The 24,018-nt window shown below is 43.7% G+C and overlaps 2 protein-coding genes across 3 annotated transcripts in view; one reads left to right on the forward strand and one right to left on the reverse strand.

Annotated features, from left to right (window-relative positions):
- LOC142775823 (uncharacterized) overlaps positions 1–24,018 on the reverse strand; it is an 83,032-nt gene that overhangs the window by 30,033 nt on the left and 28,981 nt on the right. The gene's annotated exons all lie outside the window — the stretch shown is intronic.
- LOC119175503 (uncharacterized) lies at positions 7,459–10,625 on the forward strand. The gene is made up of 4 exons (XM_037426432.2): positions 7,459–7,537; positions 7,978–8,073; positions 8,558–9,002; positions 10,372–10,625. The coding sequence occupies exons 1-3, from the start codon at positions 7,526–7,528 to the stop codon at positions 8,930–8,932; spliced, it is 483 nt and encodes a 160-aa protein (XP_037282329.1). The 5' UTR covers positions 7,459–7,525; the 3' UTR covers positions 8,933–9,002; positions 10,372–10,625.

Here is a 24,018-nt window from a genome sequence, read left to right on the forward strand (position 1 = left end):
GACTGTATATACACTTATATATGCACAAGATGGAATCATTTACATATCTATACAATTACACACAAGGATTACATTACTCACTACAAAGGTGTGGGTAGCGTGTTCCTCTGAAGATTAAAACTTTGTGGTTGGTGAAGTATGTCGCAAGGGGATCTTGAATTAGCGGTTGCAGCTGAAAGTTGGAGAAGGCAATGTCGATACAGGCCTCGAGTCGATCCAGGTTCTCTTGCCGCCGCTTCCCAGCCACCTCTTCTTCCCAGGCTCTCACTTCGGGGTCCGCCGATCAAAGAGCCTTCTTCGCAGCAAAAAGTGCGCACAATTCCTTACAGATGTGTAGTGGGTACCTTGCTTATTAGCAGAATGATGAATCGCATAGTGACTTAATGGGTGCTTCCCTACTTAATGAAAGTTATGGTGGGTGTGCAGTGGGTAGCTTCTAGTGTACAGCTGCGCTTCTAGTGTACATACCAAGGGGCATGCCCCTAGCATAAGAAGCTTGGCGAGCAGGCTCCTAAAACTCAATAATAACAATAATATTTGTTGGGGTTTAACACCCCAAAACCATCATACGAATATGAGATAAGCCGTAGTGGAGGGCTCCTAAATCTAAGCAGACGGGCCTCGGGCATTTTCGTCACTATCGAGAATGCAGTCGCCGCTGCCGGGATTCATTCCCGCCACCTTCGGGTCAGCAGCCGAGTGCCTTAGAGACCAGCGTGGCGGGTAATCCGATAAAAAAGGAAGGATATTCGCAGCTTTTTTTTCGTATTAGTCGGCTGAGTCCACCTCCTCAAAAATAATGTTCACACACACTAAGACGCCCACGTGTTTTGTTTCTTTCGCGTGGATCGTCGCAAAGCCTCATGAAGCTCGAAATACGGCTCAGTTATTCTAAGTATTTCATTTGCTACATTTCGTAGTAAATTCTTTCTTTCATCGCTCCGGTTATTACCGTCTATGCCAGAGAAAAAGACAACAGGTGTGTTGCTTGAACTGTTGAAGAAGTCTGTACAAATTATCATATGATTGTAGTATAATCCTTTTATAGCAGTCATTAAGTAGAACCTTTTTTTTTTCTTTTTTCTTGTCCAAAGAAGAGAAAAAGAGATACAGAGAGACACTAATGAAACCAAGAGATAAGGCGAAGGGAAGTTTGAGGGCATTATTTGTGTAGTCTTTTATGTTTTACTTATAATATAAATGTAAAGAATATGAAGTTGTCTTTTCGTCTACTTTATTTCCTTCATTTTTTTACATTTTCCACTCTGGTACAAACGAGCTAAGGGTTTCAAATTATCTTACCGTGCGCACATCGTATTCATGAAGATTACGGTGATGAAGATTCAGTTTTCATGCCACGCGTTCACATCTGGTGATGGTACGGGAAGAGAGCGGCAGGAGGTATGCATGACAAAGATTTATTATGTTAAGGAGGATGGTGCACATAAATTAAGATGAAACATCGTATGAAAGAGCACACTAAGAGAGCGATCAGTTAGGCTAACAGATAGAAAGGTATCCAATGGTAACAACGTGGCAGGTATTAGAGATTCTAAAATGAAAATTTTCGTGAGCATTGTTTCAACTGCGACTATATACTTCTATGGTTTGCGCAGTCTTTAGAAGAACCGTTCGCGCTTGCTCTTCTTGGTCAATAAACAGCACTAGCACTAAAAGGTCACTACACTCCATATATTTTCATAGCATACACGCCTAGAGAGAAATTTGGCGCTAGTGTCTATGCGGGCTCCTTCGGCGGCGCTTGTGCCCCCCGGGAATTATGGGAAGGAAGTACAGGCTTCGGATCTGGTTCGGATGTATCGCGTTCTTGAGATTCGCGAGGCTTGTTTTCCAAGTGTATAACAAGGCGATATGAATTTATATTGAAATTAAACTTGCTTAATTTTTGTACGTAAATTTTATCGGAAAAAGTTTGTGTGCCTATGCGGTAGAAGTGAAACCTGGACAAATATAACCATCAAGGTGTGCATTGCTCTGTCACTGTGTTTAAGATTTGGCATGAAGATACAATGAATTATTTTCTAACATTTGAAAACAAACATTCTTTTTTGCCCTCGAAAACACGAATTATCCATTTATAGAAATAACGGTGCAGTATAAAGTGAGAAACACTTAACGTTTCGTCTGCTATAATGCAAGTTGCGTCTGTCTAAGTGGGCTGCCAGCAACGCAATTCTCGTTTTACTGTGAAGTCGAGTCAGAGGTGCGTGACGCGTTGCGTCTCTTTAGCTTTTCTCTGGTTATTCAGTCGATTTAAACAAGTTTTAGCATGGTGCGCTTACGATGAACGTGAACTAGATGCAATATTCTGCACTGGCGTGAGACGCTACATCTATGCGCAGCGGCGAGTGGACGACGCTTCGCTTAAACTGTCAAATACGACTCGTAGAGGTCTGAAACCGCTTACAATCTCATATGAGGATGATAATGATTCCACAGCCATGGCTAGTACCCACTCAGAGGGATCGGCCAAGAATCAATGACTTAATTCAGTAAGATTTTTTTTAATTCTATATCAAAACCACCCACCGGAAAAAAGAAAGAAAAAAAGAAAAGACACCGTAGGCAGAACAAAAGGAGTGCAATAGTTGTTTGTCACTCGTTCAGATTCGACAATTATTCATTACCTTGAATAGGAATCAGCATGGTTAAAGAGATCTCTTGTGTATGTTGGACTTTTTTTCGCAGGAATAATAATCACGCAATTAAAAGCCTAATTCTTTTACTTTCATCAAGGTACTTGCAAACCGCATAGAAAACTTTCTCGTGCATGAAGCCCAGATCGCAAGCACTGAAGGAAAGTATATTTTCTATAGTGAAGTTCAGCCCCAGGCTAGCGAATGGGAGGACTAAGAGTGTTTTCCTGAGCAATTCGTGTCGGCGACATGATAAAAAATAGTGCTCTATTGTTTCCGATTCTGAACAAAAGTTGCATAGTGGTGATATCGCCAGATCAGCCCTATATGAATAGAAATTTAACGGGGGGACACGACATAGAAATCTGGTTATTATGGTTTCCAACTGTCTTGTAGGACACCAATGAATTTTCCATGGAAATCTTAAGTGAGTAAACTCTGGTGTGGACATTATTGCTTTCATAGCGTCTGCACGAAGCGCAAGTTTTCTGTATATTGTAGCAGTTATAGTGGCCACTTCGGGAAGGACTGATAGTACTGGTCCTTCCAATGCTGCTCGTGCTAGAGAGTCGGCGATTTCATTTACTTCTAAGCCGCAATGACCAGGTACCCATATTAATTTCAGTAGCTGTAGCTGAGGAGGGACTAGCATAAGGAGCGTCTTTAAGGCCATCGATTTTGTTGACGCCGTAATCGACGTACATACTGACAGGGAATCCATAATTATGATCACGTTATCGGCATTCAATCTCATACCTAGTGGTCTTCAGCCTCTTTTAACAGCAAAGGCGCTGCTTCAGTGCTTTGCACCACACCCCACTACCCACGCTGTGGAAAAACGAAACTTAAACTGTAAAAAGGGATTCGTAGATAGCTCATTAGCTAACGCAATCCAATCTGAAGCCTCTACTTCCCGTATTTTCTGGGGGGGGGGGGGGGGGGTACACGACCGCAGCGCCAGATTCTGCTCTAGGTATTATTGTATGAAACTTACACCCAATCTGTCTGTCTCTGCAGTATGTTTGACTTCTTACGGTACATCTTCGAGAAAAGATAATAAATGTATCAAAAAGTTAAAATGGTCTCACACACACAAAAAAAGTCAGGCGACTGCATTCGCACTCACGATGCACATCGTTGTACGTGGCATGCTGCTCCGCACTCTTCCTATAAAAGCAGGGATTAGCAGAGTACTAGTCGGCACCCGAAATGATACCACACAGCTTAACATGCATCTTCTTAAGCACTGGTGTAGCAGGCACAAGGGGAAAAAAAGGGGGGGGGGGGGTATTTAACCACTCCACTTGCCCTTTTCAATGTTTCAATTGTGCATGCGTATATGCAGACGTACACATAGAAACGTACGCAAGAACATACATAAAGGTGGTTAACCGCTTGCATGCATGTGTGTAACACAAGGGGCATTTCTTCGCGATACAGTACATGCAACGGTTCTCTAGTGCTTATGGTGCTTGACTTCTGGCTCTAAAGTCGCGGGATCCACTCACGGCCGCGTTTTGATGGAGGCAAAATGCTAGAATATTGTGTGCTTATATCTATGGGCACGTTTAAGAACCTTCGGTGGGTCTACATCTTCACATCCAGGCTTTTATACCAGCTCGGTGTGCTCTTGCGTTGCCTGGCATACCGGAACGCTTCTGAAACTGTTAAGTGCTGGCGAAAACGTTTATTGATACAGCATTGGAAGCCCCGCGGCTTGTTGCAGCTGCTGCTTCTGTTGTTTCTGTCGGGCTGCCACAATTCCGAGCGAAGTCTCGGAAACTCGGATAGATAGATGTGCCTTTCTGATCAATGATGATTGCTTTTTAATCGATGATGATGAGTTGATGATCACTGATCATAGTTTATTACTTGCGCTACGACACCCTCTATTTTTTTCTTCTATTTTTCAACAATGAAGCTCTTTTCTTCTAAATTATGCGCAATTCAACTCATGTATTCTCGGCAAATGACTTCAGCCGCTTTGACTCTAAATTTTCAAAGACTACGAAATTTTAGTTTAAGTCAGAAACTTTAGTAGATTCCGCAGATTCTGCAAATATATCTCCAGCCTCCTTGTGAATGTGGGCACCAAACTTCCAGCGAACGTGCCACATAGGCATATGTAGTAACTTTTCCTATCATATTCAACAGCAAACTGCCTCTGCAGTGCACCATGGTCAACGCTGCCCGAAATGAGCTCATAAAACTTAGAAAGTGTGAAACCAACCAAACGAAAACGAGATATCGAAAATGTGTTGCCCCTTACCCTTTGACCAGAGGACGCAGAAAAAAAAATTAATACATTTACTATTGCACATCTTCAGCAGGCAAATTGGCATAATAACTTTTCCGCTGTGTCGAAGATGAAAGTTCTTTTTATACTTCTCGAAAATTATAACGTTAGGACTTAACGCAGTTTTTATTTCTCCCAAGTTTTGTCCCTCGTGTGGCATAGAGGGAAAATAAAGTCGCAACGGACAAACTCACAGTGGTCTATCCTACGCATCCATGCGTGCACAAGCGCAACTTTGCCGAGAAAAATCTCGCTCCATTAACCGTGTTTCATTGCCATACATACAAAATCCCAATCAGTGATCTACTGCTGCTCATAAGGAGGTCAGCAGCCGACTGGGCGTTTAAAGCATATTAACCCGTCTGGTGCAGTGATTGCCGTAGGGCGGAAATAAAAGAAACGACCATGCAGGGAGATAGCTATACGAAAAACGGCTAGACATTGTGGGAGGCGTTCACAATGGAACGCGCAGAACACGTTCTTTTTCCACAACGTTGTTGGAGTTTTTGAGTGTACGAGTACGTTTTTACATCTTCCAGGGCTGATAGAACATTGTGCAGAAGACTGAACCACTGTACACGTCCCCCTCTCTGTTCATTAGTGTCTAGGGGGCTTATTTATTTATTTGGTTATTTATTTATTCATTTATTTATTTATTCTCTCAGGGCCCAAATTGGACGTTATGAAGAGAAAATGTACAACCCCGTGCAGCAAATCGAAATCTCAAAAACAATTTGTATTGCTTTTGTATCTGATGAGATTTTGGCGCGTTTGCAGCTCCTCCGAGTGTAGGAATATCATAAATAATCGATCCTGCAGCATTCAGCTGAAATAACTCCACTTCAAGTGACTTAGTATTCATAGTTTGAAATGGGACTGAACAAGCTATTTCTCAAATGAGCATGGAAGTTTGTTCAATAATTTAAGAAAACAAATTGATGAAAGAACTGCGCATGTGGTATGTAATACTTTTTAATTGTTCCTCTTCATTTACTTATTTTTTAATTTATTAGATTCTGTTATGTTTTAAATGTTTTGCTGTGGAAAGGTTAAGGTCCATATTACTTCGGCTACTCCATATCCATAAGTTCTGCAACAAAAAAAAATAACAAAGGTTACCCAAATGAACATGGGAGTCTAGTTTCTGTCATAGCCGTATTTTCGAAAATCACCCATTTGTTATACTATAAGAAAACGAGAAAATATATAGGCAGCGAGAACGTCAACGCGTGAATATTTAAAAATGCTGCATACGTACCAATGCAAGCGCACAGAGAAAACGCCTATAGGGGCATCAATACCTTAAGCACAGTCCGGGGGGTAAAGTATCCTCTCCAGTCACACATGAGTTCACACAAGCGCTTGTTTATGTATTCGTATAAATACAAGTTCACATCGAGATCATCCCTTTAGAAAAGAAACACGAGAATGTCAAGGGGACTAGCAGTTGCCTACAGATAGCACAATGGTGCATTCATGTATTATATCAACAGCGAGCGTCAATTAGAAGCTCACACAGTGTAATCTTTTCTAAATTGAGTCCAATGTTTTGCTATCAGTATAGGTCACGTTGCGGCGCAAAGTTTCCTCACAATGATGCTCGAACTATCTAGGGAAGCTCAAGCTACGCGAACCTTGTCGAGTGGAATTTATTACAAACAAAAACACTTTACATTTCAATGACTTGAAAGCGTCAATTAGTATGTTACTACAGACTGTCTTCGTGTAATTTCACCTGATGTGTTAATCCTTTCACCTTATGTGTCGTTATTGAATCTGCATTCTTATCTCTGTTCTCTCTGTATCATAATTTACAAGTGCATGTCACCATGGTGCCCATCGCCTGCAGGTACAGAAAGCACGAACGGCTCCACCTAGGAGACGTGCACGGTGTCTGAGCGAAGACAAAGTGTGGTTGACATTGGGACAGAGTGCGCGCAGTGTTTGAACGCTCTCGCACCTCTCATTGTCATCCACATGGACAATCACTTTCGTTCCCTTGAAATTCGTTCTTCACCGTGAGCAGAGAGTTACCGTTGCCGCTTCTTATATAATATTGTTGCTGTCACGGACAATGGCGCAACGCCCAGAGCGATGTGTTCTGTAATCATGAAGGCAACTATAACTTTACGGGGGCACCGAATCTGAATGAAAACCACGCGGGTGCTTGTGACAGGGCCACCTTTACTTTCTGATATTTCTTATCGATGGGAAAACTAAAACGAGCACTCAACCTGAGAAAAGAGAAGCCGTGGAAAGGGCTCCGATTTCAGAGGGTACAATTCAAATCTGCCCCTGCCTACGTGGCCCCAGTCAGCCAAGGCCGCCAGTGAAGTGGCACCCTTTTCTTGTGTGTACCTCACTTAAGCTTCGATTGGGAGGGACGCAGAGAAGGGTGTACGAATGGCGGCATTCCTCAGGAATGGCATCCGGGCTGACTGGAAACTGGCCCTTTCGGAAACAAGACAACGGGGGCGTTTCTGTAGAGCACGCTGGTCGCTTGACTCGGCACTATATAAGCACGCGTCTCACTGACAGCCATCAGTCCCAACGAACACTCTCCATTGCGAACATGATCGCTCAGGTAAGCTCGGCACCGCATGGCACTGGCGGCCGACTCGAGCCGGGTCGATCGGCGAACAGGGCGCGCTCACTTTCCGCCACCACCGCTGCCGCTGAAAACGGTAGTCGACGAGTCACAGCGCACTTTGAGATCGCTCCGCGCCGATGCGTCTCGCGTGACTCACCCCCCGGCGCCTCACCGGCGGCTGGTCACACGAGACACGGATATGCAACGCTGAAAAGAGTGAAATATAATTGTTATTCGTGTTTTATAACGTTACCTCATAGTGGCGGCTTCCTGCGTGGATCTCACAACTATTCAAAAGCCATTCATTGGACGACCATAGCTTCGCACTCGGCATGCTTAAGGACTTATTAGTATCATGTCAGAACAGTCCTCAGCAGCAGCACTATAATGTCTTGTGACTTGCTTTTGGTTTTTTTATATATTTTCTTTTACAGTCGACACTGGTGCTGGCTCTAGCGGCCGTAGCTTTTGCTGGCTACGTTGGACACGGCCATCATGGTGGTACCAGTAGGACCTACAGGAAGCAAAATGTTTGTTCACTTTTTTTTACACGCATAGTCTACACAAAACGATGTCATTCGTCTTTGTGGTCCACGACTTTCGCTGTGACATGTGCTTTTAATGTCAAACACACTTTCAAAATAACGGTTCATATAACCGGATGATCGCACTGTTATCGTAGCAATGAGTCTATGGTTAGACTAAATTTATATATTATTTCCCTATTTTTTGCTTACATTGTAGAACGCGAAAGAACGCTCTATTTTTTCATTCTGAGTACTAGTTAGTGCCCCTCCAGGAGCAGTTGCCTGCTTGCTCTCTCCCTCTTTCTGCTGAGTTCTTGTGTATCCATGCATGCAAACCAAATAAATAAATAAATAAATAAATAAATAAATAAATATACCAGTTAGGACAGCATTATTCTTTCTACCTACGGCGCAGAAACATAATAGCAGTGCTATAGCGTATATTTGTTGAAAGCACACAGGCGAACCAAGTCATGTTTGTTCTCAGGATCACGGCCACTACAGCTTCGGCTACGACATCGCCAATGGTTACGGTGCAGTCAACGGTCGCCACGAGACTGGCTCCGCGTACGGCCCCGTGCATGGTTCCTACTACCTGGGCGACATTGACGGCCGCCACCGGCAGGTGCACTACGTGGCCGACAAGCTCGGCTTCCGCGCCGTCGTCAAGACCAACGAGCCCGGCACCAAGAGCAGCTTGCCCGCGGCCGCCCCTTACCACTCGGCGCACGGCAAGACGGTGCCCGCCTATGGACACGGCGGTTACGGAGGATACGGTGGATATGGCCATGGATACGGAGGCTACGGACACGGCGGATATGGTGGTTACGGAGGCTATGGTGGCTACGGCTTCTACGGATAGATCATTATCGTCGCTTCAATATTTCAATGTCTCCAAGTTGCAGTGAGCTGTCCCGTCCGCTTTCCATGTCGTAAGTATATTGCATATAGGTGCAACGTGAATTTCTTGAGCTAGTTACTATGAGTTTTTTTTTTTTTGGGGGGGGAGGGGGGGTATCATAGCACAGTGTATAGGATGGCAATCGAAAAAAAGGTGAAGTTAACGGGAACTACCGAGTGGTCTGGTACACTACCCTGAGCCGGACAAGATGAACTTATACAGGGATATGAATTTAAATGCACATGATCACAGAGAGAATTTTTTAAGGGAATAGTGGCACTGAAATCTTTCTGTTATCATTCTTGTGTACTTTTGTGTGTGTTCTTATGTCTCCGTGCGCAACTTTTTCCTTTCGTGGTGTCAAACCGACATTATTGATTGGTACTGAAACACTCTATACTACTTTTACTTGAAAGCTGCGCGATATTGTGTCAATACAATATAACGTCTACGTACCGAAACCTTGAACTTACTCGACAAAGTTTCACAAAATATGCACAAGCAAACAGTGGTCTCGATGAAACAAAATGTTTCAGGTGAAGGCTTGAGTGTGCTTCATCGTATCGTGCAACAACTTTAGCATCCTCAGATGTATTCCGCTCATCTTGAAAATGCTGCAATCTCAATACGGAGCCTCTTCTCATTGAGTTTACTTGCCCCAACATTTGCGGGACTAGATTTCACGCATCCCAACATAACACAACTGCCGATACTATTTGTACCACACATGTTTTACATAGCGTGTTGTTGATTTCTTGCAGCAAATTTAGAAATGTGGCATTTCTTCGAAATTCAGGTATTTCATACATTATGCACACGAAGTTTGCTTGTTTTTGTGTTAGTTTGTTTCAATGTGTTTACTTTAGGCGAAGCTATGTGAAAACCCTCGTAACCATAGAACAATTCACTTGGAAGCTTAACACTGCACAACAAGCCCATGAAACATACAGTGCAATATTTGAATTCTAACACAAATATTACAGTGCATAAACCAGTGAACATCAATGAACATAGTTTTGCTGCATTGTAGGACATACAACCTTCACAATAAATTATAATACCAATAACCAGCAGTAGTTACTGGTTCGAAATAAGTGGTATCTGCATTTCAGAAAGCGGGCACGAATATTAGCGGAAAAAATTGTCTCGTATAAAAACGTGCGTCTTGAACAATCCACAAGAAAACTGCTGTTTATAAACTGTGGCATGAAAAGGCACAGTCTCGTTAAGTATTCAACTTCAGTAGAACATTAACTTTAGAAAAAAATTCTAAAACGGTGTCTCTTCTGTCAGCCTTCATTTTGAACGCAGGGTCACTGTGCAAGAATATGTGCTGTCTAGCAGTACTGCAAATCAACTCGTCCAGACTGAAATGAATCCCTAATTTCTTTTTTTTTCAGACTTACTTCCGTGTTTACATCCTCCTCCCCTTTTCTCTTCTCAAGTTGCTCTTCGACAAAGCAATGACGTGTAATCTGCAAGGTGGAGAAGACTGCCAGTGCTCGCCCATGTCGTAATGTAAACGGACCTTAGAAACGCCTTCTCCTGTTCGCTGCTGTTACCCACTTTGTGTTCCTTGTGATATCGAGTATTTGTATTGTTCCCTCCTTGTGCTTGATGTGTGAAATGTGTAAATACATGTACCATATGCTCACACGTGTACGTGCGTCTCATCACTCTTGACGTGGCTCGGCAGATGCCTTGCCCTTTAGGCAACGTCTCAACAAGTTCAACGGAACGGTGATCTGAGTGTTCGCCTTGACCGGATATAATCAGACACGTTTACTGACCTCCGGATAGCCAGACACGGCCCAGAAAAACTTGGGGCAGGTCAGTGTTTCTCGAGGCTTGTCAAACTTCTAGTTAATTATCGTAGTTTGAGCTCGCAAGTGTCGCGTAGTGGGTGACCTTCATGAGGCAGCTTAGCAGATTGTTCATTAGTCATTGGCTGAGCTCCTTAACATTATGAGACAGAATTCTGACAACTCCAATAAGCGTGGGGTACGTATGCGAGCACCAAATCATTTGTGGCAAAACGCCAGCTGAGCATCAGTCACTCTTGAATACTTTTCATTAGGGACCCTTTACGTTAAACAAAGAGACGTGGAAGTCCATTATGAAAGCATTGAAATGCTTAGGAGTGATTGTGAATGAATGTCTACTTAGTTTTTTTGAAAAGGTGTATATATACATGGCACGAAATTGCCTTGTACACTTGCATGATAACATTTATAAGTAAGACAAACTGTCTTTAAAAAATTAGAGCAGAAATGTGGCAAATCAATTATCCACTGAACAGCTATTACCATCAAGAAACAAGTGGATGTGAACTGCAACTCATCAGAAGAGCCTCAAGATACCGAAGTAAGCAGGAAGCCAGAGACCTTTTCTCGTGGTAGTTGACAAAAAAGAAACCCAACTTTGGGCTTCGGGGATTCCTCATCATAAAGCTTGCTTAGATTAGGAGCATTATTAAGACTAAAGAAGTAGCTGAATTCAATCTAATCTACGTCCCGTTTACCTTCGTTATGATCATATAGAGAAAACGATGTCGTGGGCTGCAGACAAACAAAATCTCGAACGTTCACTTGAAAGCGTCCTCTGACTGTCACATTCGACGCGCAGCAATACGATGGTGCAAAAAAAATAGTATAATTTATGATTGTTCAAACAAATACGCTGAACAAGCAGAAAACATGATCTCAAGCTGACTTGTCATGTGTATATGGTTCAGCGAAAAGGCATAAAAAAGGAACAGTCAGTGAAAATTGAAAATTCAGTCATAACGCAATAAACATTCTATTAGCCGAGTGTAATATAACAATACTATAAGATAAGCTATTCCATTCACGAATGCAAGAAATATCCCAGAAATATCTATACTCGGCGGATACAAAGCATCAGAACCATAGGGATGAAACAAGTAGGACTAAAATGGGTCACCTGTGGTACCTGTTTGTCATTTATTTAATACATGTGGTACCAAAAAGCGCGATATGTAACCCTGTGGCGGTTATATGTGTGCGGAAATCCGTCGAAATCCAACGAGAGTGACTTATGTTTTTCGGTGAATTGTCCGTAATCAAATAATCTGAACGAAGAAGTGTACTCTGGTTTGATTCAACTTGAATAAATTTGCTCCAGGTTGATTATAATTTGAGCTCCAGTTGTTTCAAACTTAATGCCAATTTTTAAATGCATACAGAAAGGTTATCATGACACTTTCCTTGCTTTCTATAGCTTATGACCATTTTTTCCAATTGAAGCATATTTTAATGTGGTACAATGAAAACTACAAAGTTCACTACAGTGTTTCCTTATACAAATAAATAAATTTCTTTGCATTACCATGCAAACAATTGTCTTGTGGCAGATAAATCACCTGCAGCTTCTCCAGCTGAATACGATAAACTTGCATCGGCGTTTCTTTAATTACTTTAATAAAGAACATTAAAATAATCTCTTAAGGTATTCATTAATGTTAACTCTTCAATGGTATTTTTTCTGGGGTTAGGTTTATCTTCAAAGTTGGCGCCTGCACAAGTAAGGAAGTCGGGTTTTAAAGGAAGTGCCTTACTGCTGTGGACATCAGTGTGTAATCATCGCATGGGTCGCCTGGTATGATCCTCCAAGTCTCGCTATAGTTGTACGGACATATGATTGTTACGCTCGAAAACGCATGGCAGAGGTTATACATACTTTTTACATTTATAAGCTCTTTTACACATTACAGTTTATTGATCACTTTCAGCAGTTAAACTCAGCCACAATATTTCGGAGACGCCGCCACTAGCAAAACTGGTTTTAATCAGTGACATCTTCAATTGGTTAACCGACCTTTCCACATTTTTGACACAATCTTCCTTTCGTTACAAATATACCACAGAGGATGTTGCACGGACACATTAGTGTCGTTTAAAATCTGCTTAGGCAGAATTAACAAATTTCAGCACAGTAAAAAAGTCAAGACATCCGCCAAACGATCTCGCGTAATGCTTTGTAAACATTAACACGAGAGCAGTTTACATTGTCATCAGTCAATGCACAGATGCGCGGGCACGTTTGCTCAGCCTTCGATGGAACGACGCCTACAAATTAAGGCTGAACTAAAACTGTAAGTCAAGATGAGCGTGGTCTGTGAACACATTGGCGTTCGAACAAGCCGCTACCGAAGGTGAATCTTAGGCGATCGACAACGGAAGGCGCCACTCACTTCCTGGTTAAGAGAACTCAGGAGAGAGGGGGGGGAGTGAGCGCAGCGCGGCCGTGTTTGTATAACAACTCTGTGACGCGAAGACCTGGACTGAGGCGGTCGTCTGAAGGCGGCGCTCTGTCAACCGTTGCCAGAGAACAAAAGCCGTTCAGACGCCGGCGTTCGCGACTTTTATCGCCGCATTTGTGCGGTCTCGTAGAAGGCGTCCGAAGGGAGACCACAACTCTTGCTTTTCAGAGCGAGTCCTCGGATTTCCGGGACACTCGGCGCGTTTTGCGCGTGTGCTTTAAACGAAGGCTCCGTCTAGTATAGAAATGCGCGTGAACGAGACCCATAATTCAGAAGGCATTTGCTCTTTGTTTCGCCGTCCGTGCTCCTGAGCCGCACACGTAAGCACCGCGTCTCGTCATGCGGAAAGCGACAAGCAGGCCACTTAGGGCTAATGCGGCTGTGTGGAAAGCCACGTGTTCGAAAGAAAGGCCGCCTTCACGCCATGCTTGAGAGTTCCAAGGGGCACCTAGAAAGCTCTAAAGACATGTTCTTTTTTTTTTCACCCATGACCACCTGCTAATAGTTGTTAATAGCACCGTTTATATATTTAACTAACTTATTAGTCAAAACGAACATCACTCGACTGCGGGGTCACATTCAAACGTGAGCTACCATTGCATAAAGGTATATAAATTCTCAACGTCTTCAAGAATACCGTTCGTTATATTCACAGAAGAGAGAGAGAGAAGAAAGGCAACACGACCAATGTTTTCACCTACATTCAAAACCGGAAGGAAAACGAGAGAGAGGAAAGGCAGGGATGTTAACCAGTGGGCATAACCGGTATGTTACCCTACATAGCGGGAGGAGATGGGGAAGATTGAAAGAACAGTCAAGAAAGTGAAATAGAGAGGAAACACATATGCACACACATAACTTCAGCCCGCAGAGTGGCAGTCTAGTGCGGTAGAACCGGGTAACCTGAGCGGACAATAGTTCAAGACAAGTGAAAACTCTGCTCCGTTGGAGCAAAGAGGAACGTTTCCAAGCATCGCATAACGTTACGTTTGTACCAGAAGCACCAGTGAATCAACATAATTCTAAATTGGTCACTTGAGAGTATGTGGCTGTTAAAGCAGCCGTATAAGTCTAGCCTCCAGTGAGAAGGGCAATAAGTTTGTAGCACGATGTGTGGTATAGATACCCCAACAAAGTGAAACTCTGCTCCAGCCAGTTTTCTTCCTGTGCTTCGGCTGTCGTTAAACAAAAAACAAATCAAACCTAAAAAAAGACACAATTTACATAAATGGACTCGGCATAAAAGACAAAAACAGCATGTAGGTACAAATTTTTTATGTTTTCATTAACAATTTATTCCTAAATTTAAAATATATTACTTTTTATTGACGAACATGCACCTGCAATGTGAATTTTTTGTGTACACATGACAAATAGAACAAATTAGCAGGTCCCAGTGATTCATTCCTTGTATAACGACTAAATAGCAGTGGGGAAATTATGGTTTTGCAAAATAGCAGGCTGCACGACAAGCCCATTCTTCATCCCTATTATTTTAAAACACACCGAAACACATAGACTGGAAACATCGCGAGAATTAAATGGCGCACGTAGGAAACATTGTCAGATGTCACGGTATACTGGCCACGCTGGTCTAGTGCATATTGCTACGGGGCTCCACGGATAACTCGAAACTCGATAAGGAAGAAAACGATGTCGGAGCTCTCGTGCAGACTGGGTTCCATCTTTTATGCCTGCTTGTTAAATCGATAGTAAGCATATTTCTCCGACGCCTCTTCCCCGTAACATTTTGGTGGAGGTGCCGGGTATTGGCGTAGTGCGACCATGAATGCCGATTCCAGGAACTACGGCAATGACATGAAATGTGGTCGACTCGTCCGCAGCAGAAGCAGATAGGTCTATCATCGGAGGTTCGCCATTCAGCCGAGTTCCGGTAACGTGGACAGTTGTACGGACCACGGCGCATATCAGGTACACTAGGTAATTGGACAGGTCTGCTAACAGGACAGAGCGTCTGTAGTCCGGCGTTGGTCAGTTCCTGGCGGACAACGGTCTGTATTAAAGAAATTTTTAAAGGATCGTCAGTGGCACGGGTATGATGAACAATAGGAGATGGCCTCGATTTCACGGCGGACAATGCGCACAATATTGTCGGAAGTAGCAGCGGCAGAAGGGAGACGGGCGTCTTCGCAGGTAGACGTGGCAGCCGTGTCGAGAATACACGAAAAGTGGGAAGTAATACGACGACTTTTCGCCTATTCAAAGCGTCGGCATTCGTTACTGACGTCGTCCACTGTCTAAGAGTTGCGGAACACAAGGAGAGTGAAGGCATCATCCGCGATTCCTTTGAGGATGTGCGCAACCTTTTAGGATTCCGGAATTTTGTCGTCAACCGTGCGGCAGAGGGCGAACACATCCTGAATGTATGTCACGTATGACTCGATGCAGGACTGCAGTCGGCACGCGAGTTCTTTCTGCGCCAAACGATGACGTCCAATGGGCTTGCCAAAGAGGTCGATGAGTTTGTGTTTGCAAAAATCGCAACTCGTGATTTCTTCCTCGTGGTTGGAAAACCAGACTTTGGTCGTGGCCTCAAGGTAAATGCTGCCTTTTCCCCGTAACAATATGATGCTTTACTGCTGACGTGCAAGTCATCTGATCGAATCTCAGCCGTGGCGGTTACATTTGAGACGGCGGCGAAATCGCCAAGATCCACGTGTTTAGATTTATAGGTGCGCACCAATGAGCACAAGGTGGTCAAAAATCATTTGAGCCGTGCACTACGGTCTTTTTCATGAGCATATCATGCCTTTGGGACGTAAAACCCCATCTAATATTATCAGGGTTACGGTATCCAAAAACTCCACCAAAACCGTACCACTAAGCACGAAAATAAATTCGGAAAATCTCACGTACTTTGGGAATCGATGTTCTCCGAAGCATGTGGTTTTTATTTGGTGACACGTCATGAAATGACGCGAAATATATGCACAAATCTTGCACGTACAGCCATATGTTGAAGAGTTGCAGATGTTAAATAACCATGCAGTTCTTTGCCCTTGCGCAACAATGCCAACAGAACCATGAGTATTACAATAGAAGCGATAAGCTGATAGGAAGCACTGATGCTCGCGAGGATTGTAGCCCTACATACTGCTACATAAATCAACTTCAGCGCATGGCACCCAACTACAATTGACAATAACCCGACGTCAATATCATAGAAGTACATATGCAGTGTTAATAAAATTGGATAGCCAGCACTGCAACGACAATTTACGTTTCACGAACATTAGTGTATGTTTGAAAACTAGTTCCGACCCCTGGCATGACTTTGTGATAAATTGTTTGGATATGATCCTTTGTGGGACCCTGACATTTCTTCTTTGTAGTCGTGAGGTCACGTTGCTGATGTCAGGTTTTTCTTAACGACAGCGCGAAAAATTGCCCAAGTGTGTGTTCTCCTCATTCCTGGATAGATATTAAGTGTCAATTACCTGCGGTACATACCAACGTACCTGTGTCTTGAGAACGTACGCGACGGGATTGTCACATTATTCACGTTCGTACCAGCCCCTCATATTGGTCAAACCACCTTACCCTCCCATACTAAATTTGGTTCACGCCGAGTTAAGGGGGTGATCACCAGAGAACTCTTCTGGAGATAGATAGATAGATAGATAGATAGATAGATAGATAGATAGATAGATAGATAGATAGATAGATAGATAGATAGATAGATAGATAGATAGATAGATAGATAGATAGATAGATAGATAGATAGATAGATAGATAGATAGATAGATAGATAGATAGATAGATAGATAGATAGATAGATAGATAGATAGATAGATACTAAAAGTGCTTGCAGTAGGCAAAAAATGCTTCATATTTTTTTTTTAATGTTCGTGCATGTCGCAGCATGCGTGTTACCAGCGACGTGCAGAGCATGCAAGCGGAGCACGCAAAGCACACCTGTTTAGTAGGCTTGTAAAACCTTAAAGAAGGTCATTATTGAGTTCGCTGGTTTATCCTGATGCTCGCTTTCGCCTCGCCACGTCGAACCTGTTCCGCCAGCATGGGCGGACGAGGACGCTAGAACATGTGACGCTTCGTTGCACGGCGTTCACTGCACCCGGTCAAGCGTTGTTTGACGACTGTGCACGTGGTCTCTCTGCCTGCTCCGCCAGCGTGAAATCAGTTGGGGCTTGCTGTTTGCCTAATACGCAGTACGAAAGGTAGCGTGACAGCAAGATGCTCCAGACATGGCAAGTGCAGTAGCGATTAACGGTTGCGTCAACATGGCTGTAGCCTCAGCAAGAACCGCACTGTTCAGCTATTGCAACAAGTCGCGTTCATATATATATATATATATATATATATATATATATATATATATATATATATATATATATATATGAACGCGACTTATACACGACGATATATATATATATATATATATATATATATATATATATATATATATGACGCTAGCTATGACGACTGGAAGACGTGGCGTGGCTCATACGCCGTGTTTATTCCATTCTCACCTCTTCCTCATCTACTTCTAACCATCTCTGCCTTCTTACGTCACAGGATTCCTCCTCCTCCCGATAAAAGTCGCGTCAGACGAACAGAAATTAAAAACTGAACATGCACGGCTTAAAAGTGAACACTGTCAAAAAAGGGAAGATCGTTCCATGTCCCAGGAAGTCTCCGTAAACACACTTTAGCTTCACAGGAGAGTGCAGCAGTCCGGTAAGTGCTGGAGTTCTGGTGGGCGAGGCTGACTGTTGCGTATTGGAAAACACAAGTACACCTTGAACGTGGAAACTGCAGATGATGAAACTGATTGTATACTTGCAAAGAATGAACGTGGTGTGAAGGCTTTGGAGAACCAGCAGCATGATTTGTGTAGGCGTCGTGCTCTTTGCCTTGATTGGTACACATGCAGTGCCACCCGTCGGTGTGTTTGTTGACCAAGGCTGAAGCGGTGATTTCTGCGTCTTTCCGTAATACAGGGTGTGGTTTTGCGCCTTCTTCGTCGCTTTGTGTCCTGTTGTTTGAACAGCTTTGATTGTAGACTGAATCTTGATCTCTTCTGGAGAAAACTTGTGCGATGTTCCTTTTTGCGAAAATGTCTTGAATCAGAAACTTGTTTGTCTTAAGCAAGACATATTTAATTTGTCGTCGCTTCACTTGACCCGCTTGTAGACGCCCCTGTTCAATCCTCGAGTGTTCTTCCAAAGATTTTTCCGTTCGTAGTCGTCCTTGCTGGTGTAGCCCATGGAGACTCTGTTGTTCTTGGGCTTGCTTCTGCTGGCATTGATGGTGTTGATGTGGAAGGAGCTGAGCTGGCAGCCGTTTATGACCATGGCACTGATTTTCTGGGCAACTTGATGTGGCGTCCAGCAGGCAGATAGTAGTCAGTGGACTGTTATGCTGCATTTCGGGTAATGAAGGTTGTGTGCTCGAATTTACTGGAGACTCTTCGGAGGCTCTTGTGACGCTGTTCCTAATGGACGCTTCTGGCTCTCGGCAACGTGTGCGATTTGATGCTTCCGAGCCTCCTGTGTTGTTAACACTCCCAGGTGTCCGTGCACTGGATGGTGACACCGCAGCAGGCGTAGTTTGGTCAGATTTCAGTCGGAAATGTTTGTCTTTCTGTGTAACTAACGAGTTAATCTGTCTGATGCATGCATCTGCACAAAAGGGCCAGAGCCAGGCTGAGTATCTTCCGGGTCCCTCACCTCTATATCAACCGTAGTAAGCATGTGAGATGCGAAGTGAGCTCTGTGAGCAACTGAAGAGTCAAGCGATGGAAAAGTAGGAGGTGATCGAAGTGCGCGAGACGGAAAGTACTGTACACAGGGTGGCTCCCTAATGTGAGTGCTACGGTGCAGTGATGACGTAAAAGCTGGTTTTCGATCGGACAGTTGCAAAACGCGATGCGGTGGGGGGTACACTCTTCCTGCAAACAGATCTAGGTGCCATTCATTGAGAGGGTGCTTTAATTGTTCTTGTTTCAAAGGCCGATTCATTTTTGGTGTCCCAATGCGCAAGCAGTGCTTTTGACTGCGGCGACCTAGCGCAGTTGTCTGTGGATAGTCGGTTATAAGCGAATCTTCGTCATAGTCATCATTGTATTTTTTAAACCAAACGATCATTTATTTTTTGATATTTTCCCATGACTCGTCGTTTTGAAATATGTGGGTGAGGTAGAATCTGAAAGTCTCACCGGAGATGTAGTCGGTAAAGTTGATGATCATCTCCCGTTCCGACCATGATGCAGCGGTAGCATGGAGCTCGAACAGGTCGAACCAGTCCTGTACAGGTCCGTCGTCCTCTGCTCCGGTGTACTTGGAGATGGGAAGGTCAGTCGATGGTTCTGTCATGATGCCGGTAATTGCATGCGGCTGAGATCACCTCTTCTGTGGTCGATATTCAGTTGAGGCATATTGCCGGTTGTTTCGTGAATGATGTGAGGCTGATGAGCGGCGGCCAGGTCTTCATCCTGTCGACACGTGTGACGCTATGATGACTGGGAGACGTGGCGTGGCTCATACGCCATGTTTATTCCATTCTCACCTCTTCCTCATCTACTTCTCCTAACCATCTCTGCCTTCTTACGTCACATATATATGGTAAATCATTGAACTTCGCGTTTTGCAAGACCTGCACATGATAGCATAATCGGGTTTCATGCGCATCGCCTTCCACCATGCTGCAATGAAAGGTACGTTTGTGCAACGTTGGCCGTTTCAAATTATTCAAGCATGTCTACTGGATGTGCAGTCACTAAGTGCCTGCTACGTCATCATTCTTGATGTGAAAGGGTGGAGGAGCCACTACACGTCGCTAAGGGGCCATGCGCAGTTGCGCAGATGCACACTTTGTACCGCGCAGCTTAGGGCCATCCGTTCGTCGCGCGATTCGTTTGTTCTGACGCCTGGTACGCTTCTATCGTTCATTCACGCATTATTACATGTGTTAAGGAGACTCAGCCTATTATATGACAATTTAATAGCTTTCTTGTGAAGCATACTCAAACACTGCAAAGCTTCATATCAGAACGTCTGCTTGCACCGCAAAATACGTGTGTTTGATTCCCACTTGAGACGAAAATATTTTATCAAATAATTATGTTAATTTATCTCGAATTTTCACACTTCGACCACACCAATTTTCCGCTCGCAACCAACGACGCCAACGCTGACAATGGTATTTCTGCGAAACTGGTTCTTTAACGCTCTGGCTCTAAAGCAGAATTACTATATTTACGTAGTAATAATTTACTACACGCAAGTCCCAGCAACTGTCTTTACACACGCAAATCGAAATATCTAGCAATTTTTATTGCGTTTTGAAAGCCTTCTTGCTTCTGAATTAACAGACGTCTGAATTGTTGGTCTGGACTCAAGCACGAGTTCCGCAATCATACAGATCAAGAGAAGCCCTTTACAAGTGAAAAATTCTCCCCGGGGCATCTGAGCAGTTCTCGGCTAGGTGCATGAATCGGCAAGAATCTAAAGAGCGTTTCGAAACGCGTTTTAAAATCATCCTTATTTTGTTGTTAAATATTAGTGCAAAGCGGCCCCGAAATTTTTCACCGATGCTTCTGGTTCAGCGCTTGCGAAATGCTCAACTCGGCGTTGAGAGGCCTTACAAGCTATTAGAGTTCATACTAACGGTAATGGATGGACGAAAAGTTTTACTAATTGTCCGGCAGATTATTGGCCCTAACTTAGGTATGTCATGTACCAGTGCAAAAAGTTTATGCAAAGGTAACTCAATATAATGCTTTCGAATAGATGTACCTCACGCATTCTTTACGACACGTTCAAGAGATATAGACAATGAAGTGAGGCTTGTTTTAAAACGAAGGCAAAACCACAACAAACGGCAGGTTTTATTTTACCAGTAATCAAGTAGATTTCGTGGGAATTTCGGGAAGAAAATTTTAGCGCTTCCGTTCAAACTTTTTTTTTCTTCAGAAATCCGACTGCTTTGAGCGGACACACTTTAGGTCCACTTTCTTCGACAATGCCAATGCAATTCCACTCAATTTGGATAAATTGCTCATTTTCATTAACTCCTGCCTATGTTAACGAGCAGAAGTTTTGTGCGTGTCAAGCTGTGGGTAGTTCGGGGCTGGATTCACTTCCCAGCAAAATTGTACCACGTTCTGAACAACAAAAGATATGCAAACAACATGCAACCTTGAACTGCCACTTGAATGACACCATATAAACAAAGCATGTGCAGCAGAACATAACCGGGTCATTGTACGCACGCAAACAATCGGACTGTATACAATGGAATGGAGGGGAGAGGGGATGCTATTTTGTTTCTGTGGCCGTCGTCTCAAAGGAAAAGACTTTCAACCTCCCCACGTTTTCAAAACATTGAAGTGCATTCCGCCAGGTGAGCTATTAACGTTAACGTGTCGAAGCTCATTTCAGTGCGAAACATTCTTTCGTGCATAACAAGCGCATTTAGGTTTTTATGTTTCAGCTCGCGTAGACCAGAGATCGATGACGACAGAAACCATTCTGGAATGTCGACCGTAGAGGTCATCGTGGGTGAAGGCGACGAAGAAGGTGCTCAACATCTTGAAGGCAACAAACTTGCACCGGTGATTATAGACTATCGCTGTTATGATGGCTGCGAAGTTTGCCTTTCTGTGTGCGTGCTCTCTTCTTTCTTTTTCCATCATTACAACTCCTCAACCTTTTTTAATCAATTGATATGTGGGGTGGAACGTCCCAAAACCACCATACGATTATGAGAGACGCCGTAGTGGAGGGCTCCGGGAATTTCGACCACCTGGGGTTCTTTAACGTGCACCCAAATCTGAGCACATGGGCCTACAACATTTCCGCCTCCATCGGAAATGCAGCCGTCGCCGGCGGGATTCAATCCTGCGACCTGCGGGTCAGCAGCAGAGTACCTTAGCCACTAGACCACCGTGGCGGGGCCCCAATCCCTTTTCCTTGTTTAGGGTAGCACACAAGTCCTTCTAGACAGATTAACATCCCCACCTTTCCTTTTCGTCTGGCTGTTTCTTCTTTACCATCACTTAAGTACCGCCGTAGTAGCCTTCAAGGTAAAAGGTCATGCTGCTTATTTCCAGGACTCAAATTCTATTCCCTGCTACGGCGGCCGCACTGCAGTAGAGGCAAAATAAGAGAACACCAACGTACATTGATTCTAGTGTATTTTACGTACCACCCGGTTGTCAAAACCGCATCCTCACTGCGGCTTATATCGCCATCTTGACACACAGAACACCAGTTATTGATTGAGAAACTGTTCGCCATAATGCTACCACTGGAATGATAGCTCAGCCATCAAGGAATCAATAATAGACTCAAGTGATTACTGCACGAAATTGTCGGGAAGCTATTTTTCATTCATTTTTTTTTCAAAATGTGCTGATCTCGGAATCAAATTAGCTACTGTTTAACATGAACCGAAACCTGACTTCAGTTTTCTGCATATTTATCATCAGACTTACACTTCTACTTTCCTTATCCAAATCAGCAATCACGAGTTACCATTAGTCTCCTGAGTTCCTCATCAATGCGATGTCATCAGCGAATCGAAGGTGACTTAGGTACTCTCTGTGAACTCATATCATCAGCGTTTCACAATCTAGGGCCCTGAAAAAAACCCTGTTAGCTCGAGATGAATAGCATTGGGATAAAAATGCATTGGCGACAGTCCCGGAAGAGAATACGCTTTGCGATAGGTAGTGCAGTGGAAGTTATAAAGGAATACACCTTCGGAAAAGTCGTAATCGTGTAGCGGCACCATAGGACAGAAATAACTAGAAGAATAAGCATAGGGTGGAGCCCATTCGGCAAGCATTCTTGCATAATTAACATTGCCGTACCCTTATCCGTCAAGGAGAAGGTATAGAAGTTATACAATAGCTGAACCTTACCAATACCTATGGAGCGAAAATCTGGTTGCTTAAAAAGAGGGTTCAACTTGAATTCAGGGCGACAGAGTGAGCACTGGAAATAAAAGTGATGCAGTAACCTTAAGAGACAGAAACGGAGGAGGGTGGGTCAGGAAACAAATGGGTGTTAAGGACATGTTGCACGAAATCAAGAAGAAATAGGCCTGGTCCGGGCATGTAGTGCACAGGCAAAAACCTGCTGGTTAGAAAGGGTAAATGACTAGATTCAAAAATAAAGCAAACGTTTGAGGGGTAGACAGACAGTAAGGCGGACAGATTAGATTAAAAAGTCAGCGGGTATAACATGCCAGCCTATATCATAGGACCGGGTTGGCTGGCGTAACATGGAAGAGGCTTTTGCCTTGCAGTGGGCATAGTCTGACTGATGATGATAATGATAAAACCAGAATAATATTCCACAGTGGGTATGCGCCGTGAATAAATAAAAACGAAATACAACAATTCTGTCAGAAACGAGCCAAGCCTTCAGAGAAGGTGAGACAATATATTTCAGAGTCAATATTGTCGCGGGGTCGTGACGTGCATGAAGGGAGAAAACTGCAGGTCCAATAATAAACTGTTTATACGGGTCGTATATTAGCTCTATGCCCCACCTGCAGCGAAAAATGCGTCTGTTTAATTATGATGATAGTACTACCAGCGCCATCTCGCCTCGCGGTGCTGCAGTTCAGTACGCCGCCGCTACCTATTTGCATGTTATTTTGGTACAACAGCCCAAAGATACAGTTTCCGTTCTCTAAAATAGTAGGTGTTCTGGTTCAAGGCTGCTACTCGGTCGTACGTCTCGGGCCAGGTCTCCGTTTCTTCAAATGAAGATCC

The sequence above is a fragment of the Rhipicephalus microplus genome, chromosome X, assembly GCF_043290135.1.
Source record: "Rhipicephalus microplus isolate Deutch F79 chromosome X, USDA_Rmic, whole genome shotgun sequence".
Taxonomy (NCBI): Eukaryota; Metazoa; Arthropoda; class Arachnida; order Ixodida; family Ixodidae; genus Rhipicephalus; species Rhipicephalus microplus.

What these genes read in the sequence shown, in the direction of transcription:
- LOC119175503 (XM_037426432.2), top strand. An exon ending in GGACCTACAGGAAGCAAAAT is followed by an intron (nt 8,074 to 8,557) that starts GTTTGTTCACTT and finishes GTTTGTTCTCAG; the next exon opens with GATCACGGCCACTACAGCTT.